The sequence below is a fragment of the Carassius auratus genome, chromosome 45, assembly GCF_003368295.1.
Source record: "Carassius auratus strain Wakin chromosome 45, ASM336829v1, whole genome shotgun sequence".
Taxonomy (NCBI): Eukaryota; Metazoa; Chordata; class Actinopteri; order Cypriniformes; family Cyprinidae; genus Carassius; species Carassius auratus.
Genome location: NC_039287.1, coordinates 17795041 through 17812501, shown reverse-complemented (window position 1 = coordinate 17812501; position 17461 = coordinate 17795041). Strand labels below are relative to the sequence as shown.

At 39.8% G+C, this 17461-nt stretch overlaps 1 protein-coding gene and 1 long non-coding RNA gene across 12 annotated transcripts in view; one reads left to right on the top strand and one right to left on the bottom strand.

Annotated features, from left to right (window-relative positions):
• LOC113063454 (protein 4.1) overlaps positions 1-5971 on the top strand; it is a 64866-nt gene extending 58895 nt beyond the window's left edge. For 10 of the 11 annotated variants that reach the window (XM_026233865.1, XM_026233867.1, XM_026233866.1 and 7 more), the window contains 2 exons: positions 2830-2941; positions 5007-5971. In XM_026233865.1, the coding sequence (XP_026089650.1) occupies positions 2830-2934 (105 nt within the window). In that variant the 3' untranslated portion in view covers positions 2935-2941; positions 5007-5971. The remainder of the gene's footprint in view (positions 1-2829; positions 2942-5006) is intronic. The other variant, XM_026233868.1, reaches the window with a different exon arrangement.
• Positions 5972-6249: 278 nt separating this feature from the next.
• LOC113063458 (uncharacterized) lies at positions 6250-10055 on the bottom strand. Its single transcript, XR_003278688.1, has 3 exons — positions 9857-10055; positions 7957-8096; positions 6250-7782 (listed from the first exon to the last, which is right to left on the bottom strand). It is a non-coding gene; the product is annotated as an uncharacterized LOC113063458 (long non-coding RNA).
• Between the last annotated feature and the right edge of the window lie 7406 nt (positions 10056-17461).

Here is a 17461-nt window from a genome sequence, read left to right as displayed (position 1 = left end):
TGCGCATCTTCTCTATTAGCAACGGCTCTGTGTAGTAACAGCTGCTCTGTGTGAAATCACGCACCTGATGGAATTAACTGCTTTACTGACGAGATGCGCATTAACGATTGGCCGATCGTGATCGGAGCACCCCTATTCTAAACAGAGGCGCTTCTATCAAGGGGAAACCCAATCTACGTAGATTGTAGATAGTGGATATGTTATGGATGAGATTTGGACAGGCAACCGTAGATCTATTCGACTCGCGAGAAAACTACCATTGTCCTATGTTCCTCTCGCTAAAGGACGTGGGCGCGCCCCTCGGGGTAGATGCACTGGCCCAACCATGGCCCAGAGTGCTGCTGTATGCCTTTCCTCCCCTGTGCCTAATAATTTCTACACTGGCCAGGGTGAGAGAGCAGAGCCTGTCTCTCATTCTGATAGCACCCAGGTGGCCCAAAGCACCATGGCTGGCGGAGATAATCCCTCTGTTATATGCCAAGCCGTGATGCCCCCAGCACGGACCTATTGTCCCAAGCGAACGGGGAGATTTATCACCCACACCTGGACAGGGTGGCTCTTTGGGCGTGGCCCGTGAGAGGATGAACCTAAGCGCACTGGGGCTTTCGCCATGTGTGATTGCTACTATACAGGATGCCGGGGCCGTTTCTACGCGATCCTTGTATGGCAGTAAGTGGCAAGTGTTTGAAGGGTGGTGTGATGGGCATGATCTCACATCTTATCAGTGCTCAGTTCCTGATATTTTGTTTCCTCCAAAACCTCTTGGAAAAAGGCAGGTCTTTTTCCACAATTAAGGTCTACTTGGCTGTGATTTCAGCCTGTCATGTGGGCTTTGAAGGCTCAACAGTCGGGCAGCATCCTCTAATGCGCAGATTTATGAAGGGTTCCCGGCGCCGCTTGCCAGTCATCAGCAGAACTGTTCCTGAGTGGGATCTCTCCATGGTGTTGGAGGCTCTGCACCTTTTTCTTCCCAGGAGGATGAGAGGCTAAATGCTCTGTGTCCCGTCTGTGCTTTACCGACATGTATGAACAGGACCAGTGTTTTCCGGAAGAGCGACCAGCTCTTTATTTCATGGGCACCCCCTCATGGAGGGAATCGTATTTCTAAGCAACGCCTCTCACATTGGCTTGTGAATGCTATAGCTTTGGCTTATGAATCAAAGGGAATGCAGGCACCAGGGGACATCAGAGCTCATTCCACTAGGGCCATTGGCACCTCTTGGGCTTTGTTTAGGGGAATGTCGCTAAAGTACATCTTCTCCGCTTCCAGTTGGGCTTCTCCTGGATGTCACCAGTATCTCGATAGCACATTCGGTTTTAGGGGTGGGGTCTTCTTAGCCCTTCCCTGCAACCCAGTTGGAAGTGATAAAGAAGGAGTGAATGGGCCGGCTGGCCATGCACGTCCCTGTCATTAAGCATGTGTTTACATTCCTTTTCTGGATGCATTTATATGCACATTGGTTATTGTGTGTGAAGCTAACATTTTTTCATGTGCTGCATATGCACAGCAGTCACAATTGTGCATCAGTATTGCAGGTCATGAGTATGGGACGTGTCAGGCACCGCCTCTCTGGGGTGACCGTCCTTCTCTGGCTTTCAGAACCTCACTGTGAGTGTATTGGGCAATCGGGGAGCTGTCCATGTCTCTACCATAGGTGGATCTCGAACACAATATGATGAAAGAGAACAATAGGTTACTGTCGTAACCCCGGTTCTCTGAGACATCAAGTGGGGAGATCCACCAGCTTGCCCCGCTTGCCACACGAGAAGCAAATATACTTACTGGAGAATAGCAGAGCTGCAGCCATTATTATACCCCTAGGTAAGGGGGCGGGGCCTTTCCACTTCTGTCTGTCTAGCCAGACTTGGTGCAGTTGGATGCTTCTGCAGAGGTCAGGTACGGATGCCCTTCCCATAGGTGGATCTCTCCACTCGATGTTTCAGAGAACCGGGGTTACGACAAACTTATGATTATTTTTCATGTTAGTTTTGAAGGTTATGTTCCAAGTTACTGAGCAGTACAGTCACATTAATTTCTCAATTTAACACATATAGCCCTGCAAGGCAAAAGTAAAAAAAATGACAAACCATTTAGGGAAATATAGGGGTGAGCGATTCCTCTTTATTTTATTGTTAATTATAAATGTGAGCAAAAATTTCCAATTATAAAGAAAAGGGCAAACATAAGATAAATAAACAGTGCTTAACATTTTTCTGGTACAGTAAGTCTATTTAACAGCAGCATTCAAGTGAGAAATTTATAATGAATAATTAAATGTAAAAAAAACAAACATTAAATCTACATTGATTTTGAATAATGCTCCTAAAGTTGTGAGAATACTAGAGCAGTCATTGTGTTGTTAGACTGCACATTAATGATCCAGACACCGCAGGGTTATACTGCTCCAGTATATTCACACATATGAAATTGTTATTTTTTTGGGGTTCACTTAAAACAGAGAAAACTGTGTTTATGTGAACTTAGTGTTTCTTGACACGTTTATTCAGTCTCTCACTGGGTTCATACTGTACAGTGTTGAATCAAAAGTCCTAAAGTTGAGTAAGTGTGAGTGTGCGGCTGTGGTTGTAGTGTGGAGGAGCTCATGATCCTCCGATCCACAGACTAACTGTGTCGTGTGACACACACATGCACACACTTTCTGTCTGATATTTGCCGTCCTCATAGACTGAGACGTTCACGCAGGTCCCAGCATCAGTCGTTCACGTGCTTGTGTGTTTCCCATCATCTGTGTGTGTTCTTGTGTTGGGTTGTTCATTTTTTTCTTTAAATCTTGTGTGTTTGTGTTGGTTTACTGTGGGCGGGCTCAGGCGTTGGCCCAGGCTATAAAGGAGGCCAAAGAGCAGCACCCTGACATGTCTGTCACTCGTGTGGTGGTCCACAAAGAGACGGAGCTCGCCGAGGACGAGGACTGATGGACAGGTAAACGCTCTTGATGACCGGCTCTCCTCCTCCAGCCAGAAACTGATTCTTCTTCTTCTAGTTTTCATCTCTCCTTTTGTGTGTGTCTCTTTCTGTTCTGTGTCCTGGGTCTGCTCCGTGTGCTTCTCATGTTAAAGCAGTGCACATCCACTCATCTGCTTCTGTCTCTTATTTTAGAGGATGCTCACACACCTTTGAATGACATGTATGATCTCTCCATTAACAATCTAGTAGTAGTGTTATATGATAATATTGAGTCCCTAACTTCCATCATCCTGGTAATATAAAACTCTCAGTACTGTAGTGATTGTTTTTGCTAATCACTGCTACCTATTAAAATATAATTATTTATTATAAATATAGCTGCAAGTGGCAATTAAGGAGGCATGCAAGTGTGGCTAGGAACATTAGACCAACTGCAAAAATCAAGACATTTATTGATGAATCAAGGTTTACACTCAATTATGGCAAAAGTCATTAATCCAGTCAATTGTTATATGAACTAATTGCAATAGGTTATCAAAGTGATGTGAGGTCAGTGTGAGGGAAAATTGACAGGTTTTTGTCAATATGTCGATGCTTTGCAGAGATACAGCCTCAGAATCATTTTTTCAGCATGTCATCAGAATTGTAGAACTGTAGTGTGCTGAAACTGTTCAGTTTGATCTCCATACACTAAAGCATTGAGCAGAAGTAGCCTCAAGTTCATTTCAGCGTGTTCTCTAACTAAACTTGAATTCCATACATTTTTGGTCTGAAAATGATCTGATGTGTTGTTTATATCAGAGTAACAGTCTAGGAGGAGTTCAAGTTTTTTTTTTTTTTTTTTTTTTTATATATCAAAATTAGTTTTAGTCGTTTTTGGTTTAAAAGTTATTAGCATGTGTGTGAGTAAAGATTTGGACAGGGTTTGAGGTAGAGACTCGATATTTGCTGTGGATAATGTTCAGACTTTCCTCCGTCTGTGTGCCAGTTTTAATGAGTTAGTATTCACAGCACAATGAAAGTATCCCAGACTGAGTGCAGTGTAGGGGGCGTGATTGAAGTGTCCATCAGCAGTGCTGGTTCCAGGACCTCATAGTGAACAGGTGCAGTGCTTTAGTGCTCGTATGAGCCCCGTCACGTCTCCAGCGTGACCTTCGCTCCTCTGAGACCCTTCTCAGTGCTGCTGATGCGCTTCCCTCGGATGTGTTGTTTCAGGATGAGAAGTATCCCAGGCCACAATATCTGGAGGAACCGTGTTTAAATCTAGAGCACGTCTGACTGTCCTCGATACCTTCCGATGCTGTGAGGGATGAAGATACAGAGTCAGTGTTTCATCAGCTGAGCATTCCTGATTTGTGTCATGTGATCACGTGTGTTTAAAAAGGGCTCATCATGTAAAGTGAGCCTGAGCAAATGGATCCAACACCCAAATATCAAACGTATTATTAGTGAAAAAATACAATTATGGAAATTATTTGGTTGAAGTGTTTATTAATTAAATGCCAGCTCTGGGGTAAAATGTGTCAGATACTTTGTGGTAAGATGTGCCAAGGAAATATTAATATTTCAGTAATGATCTGAATATTTAATCCTGGCTGCTGTATGACAATGTAAATAATCCCCCTCAGCGGTCCATATTCTGGAGTGTAGAGACGCCCAGCACTTGTGTTTGTCAAACTGAGCAAAACCGACAATACTTGATAATACTGCATCTAAAATGTAGCACAACATTGACTGCGTGAAGAATTGGTATTGATTTTACACTATAATTCAATAAATATGAAGTGAATCATCCTGCATCACGTTCATCAGAAACAGCTTTTTTAATAATTAATCGTGCTAAATTAGCAGATTAGATGACCAGGTCTTGATAGTTTAACTTTATTAAATGTAATCCGTACTCCTCATCTTGATACGTGTGACCGTGTTTATCCTGTAGAGCACATCTCTCTGTAGCTCAGGAGATGCTAGTCTCAGCGGTGTTCTCTTAGCTTTAGTACGGCTGGCACATCTTACCCCGCTCCCCTCCTGACGCTGTGCAGATGTGGATAGTAACGGTTTACTGTGGCTTCTTTCACAGAGCTGAAGTCCAGCACGTTCCTCCAGAGGTCAGAGGTCATCCCTTCGTCCGGCTCTGATCCTGTACAGAAACACATCTTCATCTTCTGTCTTTCACAACCACTTAGCTAACATTTGTAGCTTTTTATTTTTTTAGTCTTCCTTTTATCTCTCTCCCTCAAAAGATGGTCTTTACCATTTCTGAAGACCAGAACGATGTTATTTTTATTGTTAATTAGTAATGCACATTCCTAGTTCATGAGGAGTAATGGATCACCTTGTGATAATAAGAATAGGAGGAGCCTGTGAGCGCATGAAGGTGACGATGGGGGCGGGGCTAAAGATGGGTGGGGCTTCCTGATGTACAGCACTGTCTGATTCTCATTGGTGGATGGCAGAGCCAATCATTCCTCAATGCAGTCAAACACACACACACACACGTTCCCCCGAGGAGAGGACGAGCAGCTTCACCTCTCTCAGAAACAAGACCAAATGCCAAACACCCCATTCAACATGAACCCTAGGCAGCTCTTTGGGAACCTTCTCATTTCCAGCCATTTTCTGGCACCAATATTCAGAGATATATTTGAAGAAACCTGTATTTTCTTCTGTTTTAAAGCTGATGATTTTGGAGGAGGTCGCTCCGTGTGCCCTTTTAAATATTTTCACTCTGTTTCAGATACTTGTGATTAAATGAACAAAAGAGATTGAGCTGCCAGCGCTGATGATTTTAAAGGTGGAGCGAGGCCTGTGCGCTCTCTCTCTCCCTCTCTCTCTCTCTCTCTCTCTCTCTCTCCCTCCCTCTCTCTCTCTCTCTCTCTCTCTCTCTCTCTCTCTCTCCTCCATCAGCCCTGTGTATAGCAGTTAATGGTAGAATTGACTCTGTTCTGTTTTTTAAGCAGCTTTGGATGATCCGTCATGTTTTTATGCCCCACCCGACCCTTTGTGTAACACTCTTACAATTAAAGTTGCTTTATTCTCTAATAATCCTGAGTCTGATGGATCTTCAGTGTGTGTGTGTGTGTGTGTGTGTGTGTGTGTGTGTGTGTGTGTGTGTGTGTGTGTGTGTGTGTGTGTGTGTGTGTGTGTGTGTGTGTGTGAGTGTGAGTGAGTGAGTGAGTGAGTGTGTGTGTGTGTGAGTGAGTGAGTGAGTGAGTGAGTGAGTGAGTGTGTGTGTGTGTGTGAGTGAGTGAGTGAGTGAGTGAGTGAGTGAGTGAGTGTGTGTGTGTTTTGGGGGTTTTGATGGGATTATTTGTGGTTGCACTCGGGGTCAAGGTGCGTTCAGGAGTTGTTTAGTTAGCGTTAGCATCACTGTTGTAGCAGTAATGTCAGGTGCTGCAGTACCATCAGAAACACTATTTCTTAATGTGTAAAACTAAACCTATAAAAAAGCACCAAACTGCTGAATGCATCTTAAATTCATGCCAACCCTTAAGAATAATTTTATTCCAGAGTGCTCTTGGTATACTACTTTTAAAACTAAAAATAGGACAGTATCTTTGTTTACTTTTTATGTACTTCTCAGAAATATACTTCAAATGAGATTTCCTTGACTTCTGCTTATATTTAAATCTAAATATATTTGAGCTATACTCCTAGAATCTGTTTTCATTATTATAGACTTTCCAAAAGACACAAGTGAAGAATAAAGAAACAACAGATACTAACACATGATCTAACACCATCATCTGACATGAAACAGCAGTAAACATGTAACGTGATGGAATAAAATGTAATAATTACAGTCAAGCTTTGGGGTGCTGATCAACTCCATCTATAATTTGATTGTCATTCTGAATCACATTCATAGTCTTTTTTCTTTCAGCTTTTTGTTCAAAATGTTATTTCTTTATTTTTTTATGAAACTCTCTCAAAGTGTTAAAAAAAATGCATGAAGCTAGAATATAATGTTTTTGTTCACAAGCAGATATCCTGTTCTTTCTTTGGATGTTTTGTATGTTCAGATATTCATATAACAAAATATATACACATTGAAACCTAAACAGGGACATAGTAGTTTACTTAAAGTATGATGTAAAGTTCACTTAAAGAAAACGTATGAGTATACTTGCAGTATAAAACTACTAAGTATTTAATTAGTAAACTGTCAGTGTACCTATAAGTTCACTTTTAGTATAATTGCAGTACACACTACAGACAGAGGTAAACTAGTTGTGTACTCAAAGTTTGTTACTGTTATACTTGAAGGATACTTAAGTAAACTTTTATATACTAGAAAGTGTGCCAATTTAGTCCCAAGGAGTAATGAAACAGTACACTTACAAGTATACTACTAGAACACTGATATTTTCTATACTTGCTACATGAAGTATAATTAAAATATACTTGAACTTTACTTAAGTATACTTAATGAAATAAACTTGATGTATTCAACTTTTTTGTGTTTTTGAAGCTCCAAATGCATGTAAGCATTGTCACTGGTCTGAGATATACACGATACAAGTGATAGTAGTGATAGTCCATTACGACGACAAGAACATTACAATATTAGTTTCTATGTGATTCACACGCATTCTGAGTCTTCGGTGTTGTTCTCAGTACTGCAGTTCTCCTGAGGTCAATCAGAATAAAGAGAGCTGTGTGATGTCTGAGAGTGTCCTGCTGTGACACCACGTCTCTCTACGCTCTTTCATATAGCCCCAAACAGCAGATTTCTGTCTCTTCATGGTTTCCTCATTGATCTTGATCAAGTTGAAGCCTCATGTGTGACGGTGTGTCCTCAGACTTCTTTGACATTCACATCGTCAGCCGTTTCTGATGGAGCTGAAAGTAGGATACTGTAAAAAACAAAAGATGAACAGTAAAGGAACAGGTCAAGGTAACTGCTCATAATAGACATGAAGTGTAGACTTCACCAGTGACAGCAGACTGCATGGAGACAGGGTTTTCTTTCTCTATAATACACACGTGTGCGTCTCGTGACTGGTGCGGTCTGATGCGTCTACATCTACCTCGCTGTGGTCACACACAGGTCTCTGCTGCGGTCATCACGCTGGTCTTGTCCTCTGTGTCCTGTGTCTGCAGCGGGGCTCGTAACACAGCTGATAGTGTGTGTGCCAGGGGTCAGGGGTCACGGCCAGCTCTTCCTCTGCTGAAGGACAGAAGAGCGTGATGAACACCAGCACACAGACTCGCTCTCATCACTGTCCTCCTTCAGCTTCTCATCTGCACTACTGAAGGGGACAGTTCACCCAAAAATGATCCGATTCATTCACTCTCATGTTTTTCCAGACCTGTATGAATTCATTTCTGCTGAACACAAAACATGTTTCGATGAAAGTTGCTGGTATGACTTCCATTGTGTGAAAGAAACTCTGGTTACACACATTCATCAAAACATCATCTTTTGAGCTCCGGGGGTCTGAAACAACACGAGAGCGAGTAAGTGAGGATATGATTTTCATTTTTGGGTTTTAATCTTTGCAAACTCGCTGCTAGTTTCTCTGTAGTTACTGTACGTGAGCTTTATGTCTCAAACACACTAAGATTGTCTTCAGATGACCGTCTGAAAGCTCAGTTGACTCTTATTAGCGTCTGATCAAACGCATCTTCAATTCCTTGTCATTCAAACACAAAGATAATTGATGGATCAGTGTTTTCTAATTTTATTACACACAAGCTGAGCATTGCACATTCACAGGAAAGCTGCTTTCATTCTTCACATGTTCCGGTACAACACTTAATGACTAAAGTCAAGTTTCTCTTTAATCGAGGAGGAAAGTAGCACAAAGGTACTCTGTAAAAGTGACTCTGTGTGTGTGTGAGAGAGAGAGAGAGAGAAAGAGTGTGTGTGTGTGTGAGAGAGAGAGAGAGAGAAAGAGTGTGTGTGTGTGTGAGAGAGAGAGAGAGAGAGTGTGTGTGCGTGCGTGTGTGTGTGTGTGTGTGTGTGTGTGTGTGTGTGTGTGTGTGTGTGTGTGTGTGTGTGTGTGCGTGCATATCCAACATTAAGTTGATGAAGATGCATTGTTAGCATGAATGCTAGTGCAGCTACCAGACGAGACTGGGGTGGTTTTATCACCAGTTACAAAAATCATGAAAATGAAGACTGAAAGACTGAATCTTAGAAATATGTAATCAATATTTCATCTTGCTGAAGTTTTTAACTTCTCAGCTCATACATTTTTTTTAGTAAATACACTTCATATTCCAAATAAATATAATGCAGGTCCTGCTTGTGCTGTTTTCATACACACACTCAAGTCATTATTCATGGTTCTTTTCATTGAGTTATGATGGGAATATACAGTATATACACAAACACTAATCACAAGTTTGTGGCCAGCAAGATTTAGTATTTTTGATTTTATATATATATATATATATATATATATATATATATATATATATATATATATATATATATATATATATATATATATATATATATCCATTTCTAAGCCAAATTTCTGAATTTCTACCAAGGATGCATTAAATTGATCACAATTGACATTAAATATGTTTATAATGTCGCAAAAGTAACTTTCTGTTCATCTGTGAATCCTGAAAATTTTAATTTATCAGTTTGCACAGAAATATTGTGCAGCACAACTGTGTTCAACATTGATAATAATCAGAAATGTTTCTTGAGCAGTAAATCATCATATTATTCTGATTTCTGAAGATCATGTGACACTGAAGACTGGAGGAATGATGCTGAAAATACAGCGGAGCATCACAGAAATACATTACACTTTAACACAGATTCACACAGAAAACAGATGTTTTAGATTACAATAATATTACTGTATTACCTGTATTTCTAATCAAATAAATGCAACCTTAGAAATGTTCTTACTGAGCGTACGCTTCTGAGTGGTAAAGTACAGCTGTATAGGTCAGGTCAGGTCTTACTCTCTCTGAGTGTCCAGCTGAGGACAGCGATGAGGAGCAGCAGGAGCGCCGTCACGGGGAAGAAGACTCCCGTCCACAGGAACCATCCCGGGAGCTCGTCCAGGAACGCCGCCGGAGTGGACATCAGCTCGCTCTCTGCAGCTGGACCTTGAGCTCTGAGGGAAAGCTGAAACCCGTGATGATTTAGAGGGATTTACTGCGGCTGGTTAATGCTTCACTGACTGACCTCTGAACCCCAGAGAGCTGCTGCTGTTATCAGAACTGACTCTAGTGCATGGCAGAGTTCATGAACAAAGGTGAAGGATGATCTGTGCTTTCTGAAACTTCAAGAGTTGGGATTTTATGTCTTTTGGGAAACATGATTTGTCCATACAATGATAGGAGATCTGAGACAGTCACGCTGCAAAGATTAGTTGAAAAGTACTTTATCCAGCTCACATGCTGTACAGCTCTTCAGAAGCAGACTGAGGGAATCACTGAAACTCAGCAGGATCACAATATGCCAGTTTTGAGGAGTGTGCGTTGAAATGTTTAGAGAATAACTAGTCTTTCAGTGTGTCTCTCACACAAAGCATCAGGTCTAGTGCTGAACTACCTGAGATCTGCACATCATCATCAACTAAACAAGCTTTTCCACGCAGCTGTGTGCAGCATCTTCTACTGGACCTGAGTGAAAGCAGTGTTCAGGTCAGCCAGACATGAGCAGGAGCGTGTTTTCTGTTCATCAGAGCAGACGGTTGTTTTTCTCTCTAGACTCTGTGTCTTGAGTTTAAATGAGCACACCATGACAGGCGTTTTCAAGAAGATTAAAAGCTTTATCATGTCTGTGGTTTGAGCTTCATTTACATACGGTGACATTTGATAAAGAAACCCAATGCCTCTGATCTCCTGCTCATCCTCCTCCTCCTCCTCTCTCTCTCTCTCTCTCTCTCTCTCTCTCTCTGTCTCTCTCTCCCTCTGTCTCTCTCTCTCTCTCTCTCTCTGTCTCTGTCTCTCTCTCTCTCTCTCTCTCTCTCTCTCTGTCTCTCTCTCTCTTCTGCTATCTCTTCCCTGTAGAGATCAATGGTTTTTCTCCGCTGTTGATCACTGGTTGATTACACATCAGCACAGTCGCTCTGATTAAATGCATTGTCTTTTATATTTAGACTATAGCACTACTGTGTTCTCTCGGTTTGTCTTTCTCCCAAATTGGATTTGCTTTGCTTTCTCGTGCACTTACTAAAATTGAAGGTCAAAATTAAAACCAAAAGCAGCCCTTTAATGGACTCAGGAAAAAAGCCCTTCAAAGGAAATATCATGAGAGAATAAATTTTGCTTGACTTTTTTTAACCCTATAAATTCTACTGCATCTTAATTGATACACTCATTTCAAATGGTTTGACACAATCAACCCATTACTGTTAAGAGTGTTTCACACGATCTACTCCATGCCTTCTGTTCGTTTTTTAATTCAAGTCAAAGCTCTTGTGCTGTAACTGTACAAGCGTCCAGCTTCAGCTCGACTCAGATCTCTCCTGATTGTGATCAAGTAAAGGTCAGAATAAGGTCAGTAATATCTCCAGATGAACTCTTCCTGGACTGAAGCAGCTCAGCTTTACTTGATTCTCCATCAATCATGTTTTAGAGTCTCAAATCTGATCCTCAGGATCTTTTGAGGAGCGTTTGTTTCTTCAGCTCTCAATCACTGCATTATATGTTTGGATCATTTACATCTCATCTTATTACTGAAGATATAGAGCCACGACTGATCTTTAGGACATTTTATGTCAGTATCTGCCCTACTGTTAGAAATATCTCTCATTACAAGCCGTAGCAGAAATATCCTCCATATTCGCTCTATATCAGATTATATGGGCCATAAAAGCCTGATGTAACAATAGGATACTGATATTTTAGATTATAAAGATTTTGTCTACTGTAACAAATGAGTGAGATGTCACACTCTGTTGTGTCTTTTTTACAAACACACAATCATTATATTTCCCTGCAATGCAGCAACGGATGCTGAAAGTTTGTGTTCTTTTAGTTTAGCTTTGTGCATCAGCAGTAACACATCTGAGCGTTTACCACATTCATTCGATGCGCTCTATGTATGTGTGTTGATCAGTGTTTATATGTCAATAAAAGCCTTAAATCTAATCTGTTCATCTTATAAAGCAAGTGTGTCTCTTCAGATTAACCCCCCTGAGCCTTGTGGAGCACTTTTAATTATGGATGGATGCATTTTTTTTTTTTTTCGGGCTAAACCCAACCATTTTAAATCTTGGAAGAACCAGGACATTTTTTTATATAACTCTGACTGGATTCGTCTGAAAGTAGAAAGTCATACACATCTAGGGTGGCTTGAGTGTGAGTATAGCATGGGCTAATTTTCCTTTTGGGGTGACCTGTCCCTTTAATTTGTGTTCCAAAGATGAACAAAGTCATATGGATTTGAAACAACATACAGTAAGAGAGAATAAATGATGACAGAACTTTCATTTTTAAGTAAGCTATGACTTTAAGACACATTAACAGAATCCCTGGATTTATATGATTACCATATTTTGAATCATATTTCTAATTCATCATTTGTATGAAATAAATTAAGGAGATGGTTAAAGGAAAGAGGCAAAATAATGTGTAGTAGAAGAGAAAGAGATGTGTTTGATGTGTTTGTCTCTGCTGTAGTCACTGACTTCTCTTCATCATGGAGAATCTTTTCAAAGAAACTGTGGAAGGAGGATGTTAATCTCACTGATGACACTGCGTTCATTCACCATAACCAACTCTAATGTCAGAAAATGAAGACCAATTACTAAAGTGCACAGACGACAGGTTTAATTGCTACTCCCTTACACTTTCAGTGATTTAGTTGGATGATGATTTGAAATGAACATTCTTACCCTGTGTCTTTATTTCATTCCTGGTCTGAAGTGAAAAGAGTTTCATTTATTTAACACAATCACACTCATCATGAACTACAGCACCGTGCTCCAGTAATGCTGTCCTCAGTATGCACATGTATTTGTTTCTAAAGTAACTGAATGAAGTCTCGTCCAATAGCCAATTAATTATGTTTCCTTCTGCAAAATGCGTTTGTCTATCAATGATCTGTGAGGCTTTAGTTGATGTGTGTGTCTCATGAGAATTTATTTGCATACAGTTTTAATCAGGGTGATCTAACAAGGTCCTTTGTGTCCTATAGGCACAATTATTTCAGGTCAACAATAACCTCAAATCATATTCCAAAAATAACTTCAAGAAACGTAGTTCACTTTAGATTTAGTAAAAGTACTCTCAGTGTGAAAATATTCAGCATAGTTTTTAGACAATTTATTCTTCAGGACTGAAAATGAAAAAATTAAATTCATGCTTGCTTTAAGGGACAAGTGATAAAAAAATGATCAAATTCAATGCCAAAAATATTCTTTAATATTATCTTCAATTAACAATTTGATTCCATTATGACTGTCAGGGACCAAGCAGTTAAGCAAGAGGAGTCGCAAGGGAAATTAAAAAATAAGGATTTTTATTTCCCAAAAATCATGACACTAAAATGAAAATAAAGGTTTGGACCCAAAAACAAAAGTCAAATAAACAAACAGTAACTAAAGCTCTAAACAAAAAATACAACTACCTTCTTACAAAGAAACTATGGGGAGTTATATATTGGCTGATCAGACCATTTTTAACACACAGGGGAATACTAACAACAACACTACTACACAAACTACAAATTACAGCAAATCTACATAAACTTATTCCAAAAGGATTAAACATTTAGTAAACCTTAATTCAACAAAAGTACTCAATATAATATAAATCCAAACCCCAGAATATCTAAGCAGAGACTGAGCTATCCCCCCAGGACATAATAAACAATGGTAGTGTCCAATTAGGCCACCTCCCCTATAAAACTGCTCCTGCTCCCACCGCCAGACAACTTCCTGGATCTCTCCCGGGTGTGGAATCCAACACTGGTAAGCGCAGAAACAAATAATTACACAAACAAAATGACAATCCAAAAGTAACTAATGGGGAGCGCTCCTAAAACTATACTTCTGTATGGTCAACTTAATAAAATACAATGTATGTGAAATGACCTTTGTGTCCTGTGAGTTATTTGTACCTAAATAAATGTTTGCAACAAATGTGAATGAAAAATGTATACAAACTAATCCTAAATAAAAACAGCATAAACTAAGTACATGAGGTTACCGCTCTTAAACTGGGTGCGAGGCCATGGCTGTGGCCTTCACAATGATCACGTTGCTATTTTAGACTAAATGATGAATTTGTACTAAAAACAAAATCCCATATGCAAAGCATAATTACAGCTTTCTCTAAATAAATATTTATTAGAGGAGGTTAGGGGATGAAGTATTTTCTTGTGCTGGAGGCATTGGGTTTGCTGCCAGATCAGAGCAAAAAGAGATCTGACTGTAATTAGCGGCCACCATACCCCTATAAATGGAAATTTCATCAGGGCTTATTTGGAAAACTGTTTTATCCTTCAAAAAAAATAAAAATAAAAGAGCATGCATGCTATATAGCGCTTTTGCCGGCAGGCAGGATTGAATGAGTCTGTTTCTCCACATTCAGGACTTTATGATAATACGCAGTGGGTCAGAAGCGTTTGAGCCAAACAGAAAGCCCATCTGTATATCAGGATTTAAACTTGCTCTGTTTCTTTTCCTCTATTGGCACATATCAAACAAGGCATCCAAATAAAACCCTACCCAAATGAACACTGCAGCTGTAATAACTGGAACTATTAACAGGACAGATGGGGCAGATTTGTGTTTTGTCTTCTTTTTTGATTCTTATTCTCCTATTGCTTTTTTTTTTTTTTGGACATATACTGTTATTGGCCAATATGTTTGTTACTGTTTTTCATATCTAACGCCGGTCCTCCTGTTTATTCAGACCGATTGTGCCATATCTTTTTTACTAATTAAAAAAACTGTATGGTTGTATGGATGACGACCAAATATTCACCCAAAATCCCAGTCATACAATACAAACCTTCAATTTTGATCTTTTTTCATTTAAGTATATTATTTTAAATTCTCTATTGCAGTTTCTCTTCACAGACAGTGATAAATTGAGTGTGACATTCATAAATGCAACCAAATAAACAGTTACCTTTATTTATGCTGATTTACTGGCATTTGGACAACATCTTTACCAAAATTTCCATCTCTCTGTTAGGAGCCTGTAGTAGACACAGTATACTGCAGCCTGAGGAACACACAGAGCCACATTTCCCCTGCTCACAGATGAACAGAGAGCCAGAGCTAGATTATTCATTTCCCCAGATAAATGTCAGTCTAAGAGGTTTAATGAGCATTTGTATGTGTATTCATGCTGGTGTGCCAAGCTTTATTATTTGATATTTGTTTGTTTCATATTGTAGATGCATCTGGGTGAAGATTGAGATTTTCAGGTCAGCCCTAAAACAAGATGAAAATGCTCAAATCTTGTGAGTTAACCCTTTGGTTACAAATGTTCCCAGAGAGAGGGAACAAGACACTGCGTCCTCTAATGGACACTCTGGGAAATGGCATCAGCATGACTGCAGTCTGAAGCACGTGTTAAATCACTCCAAATCCACTGGACCGCGCGGCCCGTGATGTCATTAGTGGAGAGCACCTGCAATGCACGTAATCAACTTCTTTGTCTGAAGGATACCTGAAGAAGGCAGGCTGTAGACGTAGGCAAGGAGATGTAGTGTCTTATTTCTTCTCGGGGAACCATGGCTATATTTGTAACCTGAGACGTTCCCCTTCAAGGGAACTTGCACTGGGTCCTCTAATGTATACTATAGGGAATGAAATACCTACTATACCATGCCATGGTGAATGCCTGTCCACCTGGTGGGACAGCACCAAAAGAAGACAAACATATATTGATTCAAAAACAGGCATGCCAGTGTCACCCCAGACACCCAAAACAGCTTAGGGGAAATGGAGAATTCAACCAACACTAATATTTAGCTAATATTAACTAATATAAGTTGGGAACACAACTATACTCAATCAACTATGCTTCTCAAGACAATAGACCATCTACTTGAAACCCTAACACAGGGGAGACCGCCCAAAGTTAGCAAAAGCTACCTTACTCTAATTACTAGTAGCAAAAAGATTTTTCTGGTCAACTAGTAGTCATTCATTTTAAGCATTAGTCGACTATTAAGTTGTACGTTGGTTAATAAACCATATAAATCATAATAATGAGACTTTAATTGCCTATATAGCTTAATAAGTGCTCAAGTGCGTGCAAAAAAGGCTTGCCACAGTGCACTGGCAAATATTATAATTATGAATGTGTTAGAGAAAATGAGCAAGTACACAGCATTAATGTTATTATAATATATAGATACAGTAGTGCTTTCTGTTTTTGGTTTAAGAGATGAAGTTGACAAAACTTGTCATCTCCGAAGTAGTGGAGGTATACGTTTCATATAGATGACAAAATCTGAGATTATTTGTTTTCTATTTGAATTGGTTCATTTAAAATTGTGACTTTCTATTGATATATTTTTCATGTCCGTAGTAAGGCAAGAATACACAGTTTCAAAATGACATGCTCAAGTTCAAAAGCACAATGTTTTGTTGATTTCACAAGAATAAACATGGAGTCTTTACAGATACGAAAGATGCATTTCTATTATCTGTATGATCAAAAATGCCAACGTATTTTAAGAGCAAATGATTGCAGCTGCGCCTCCATCTGTCATGCAGTAGCCAAAGCGTGCACGCTACTTTTCTAATTTTTTACTTTTTTAATTACATTTTGGTCGGTCAACCCCCTTCTCATTGAGTAACGGTTAGTCGACAATTAGGGGGCAGCCCTAGGGGCACCTTGCTTAATCTGTGATTGTTTCTGCCATTGCTGTGAGGAATAATTCTCAAAGTCTTTGGGGATTTTGATGCCAAAACAGATTCAGGTCTTGTAATATATTTTGCATTTATGCATGATTTATATTTTTATTTATGCATGATTATAACAGGAGAATAACTTGATACATAAATGGTTAGATTGATTATACTTGATAAATTTATACTTTGAGTAATAGAAATCTTCCACAGATCATCTGAAAGAGAGTAGAAACCAGACTCAATTTGTACATGTTTGAAAAAAAAAAAAAAAATAGGGAGCCTAAAAAGAGACAACCTGTAACCATAGGTGAACAGTCTTAAAAACCTTTGTTTACAAGAGAAACAGCTCAAGCCAAGGAGAGGTTCGTCAAAGGGAAACCAACCTCAGACAGCTACTATCACTGAAGAGGCTGCTGTAGGTGGATGGGGAGGCAGTCCGATCTACAGTAGCTCATATTATGAGAAGGGAGCAAGGAAACCTCACTTCAACCTACAAAAAGGGACAGCTATCAGTAGAAACCATTGTAAGCAGGTACATCTTTGAAGCTTCCACCTACATAGGGATCCTCCATGAGAGTTCAATTTGAGGAACCAAAAGAGGTAGAGGGGCCAAACATGAAGGCTCCACAGCTCGGGCTGGGGATGCCAAATCGTCACTGCTTGTCTCAAGGTTTTAGTCATTGTAATTTTCATTGCTATGTTTATCCCAGCCATAGAATGCCTTGTATTGTATAAAGTA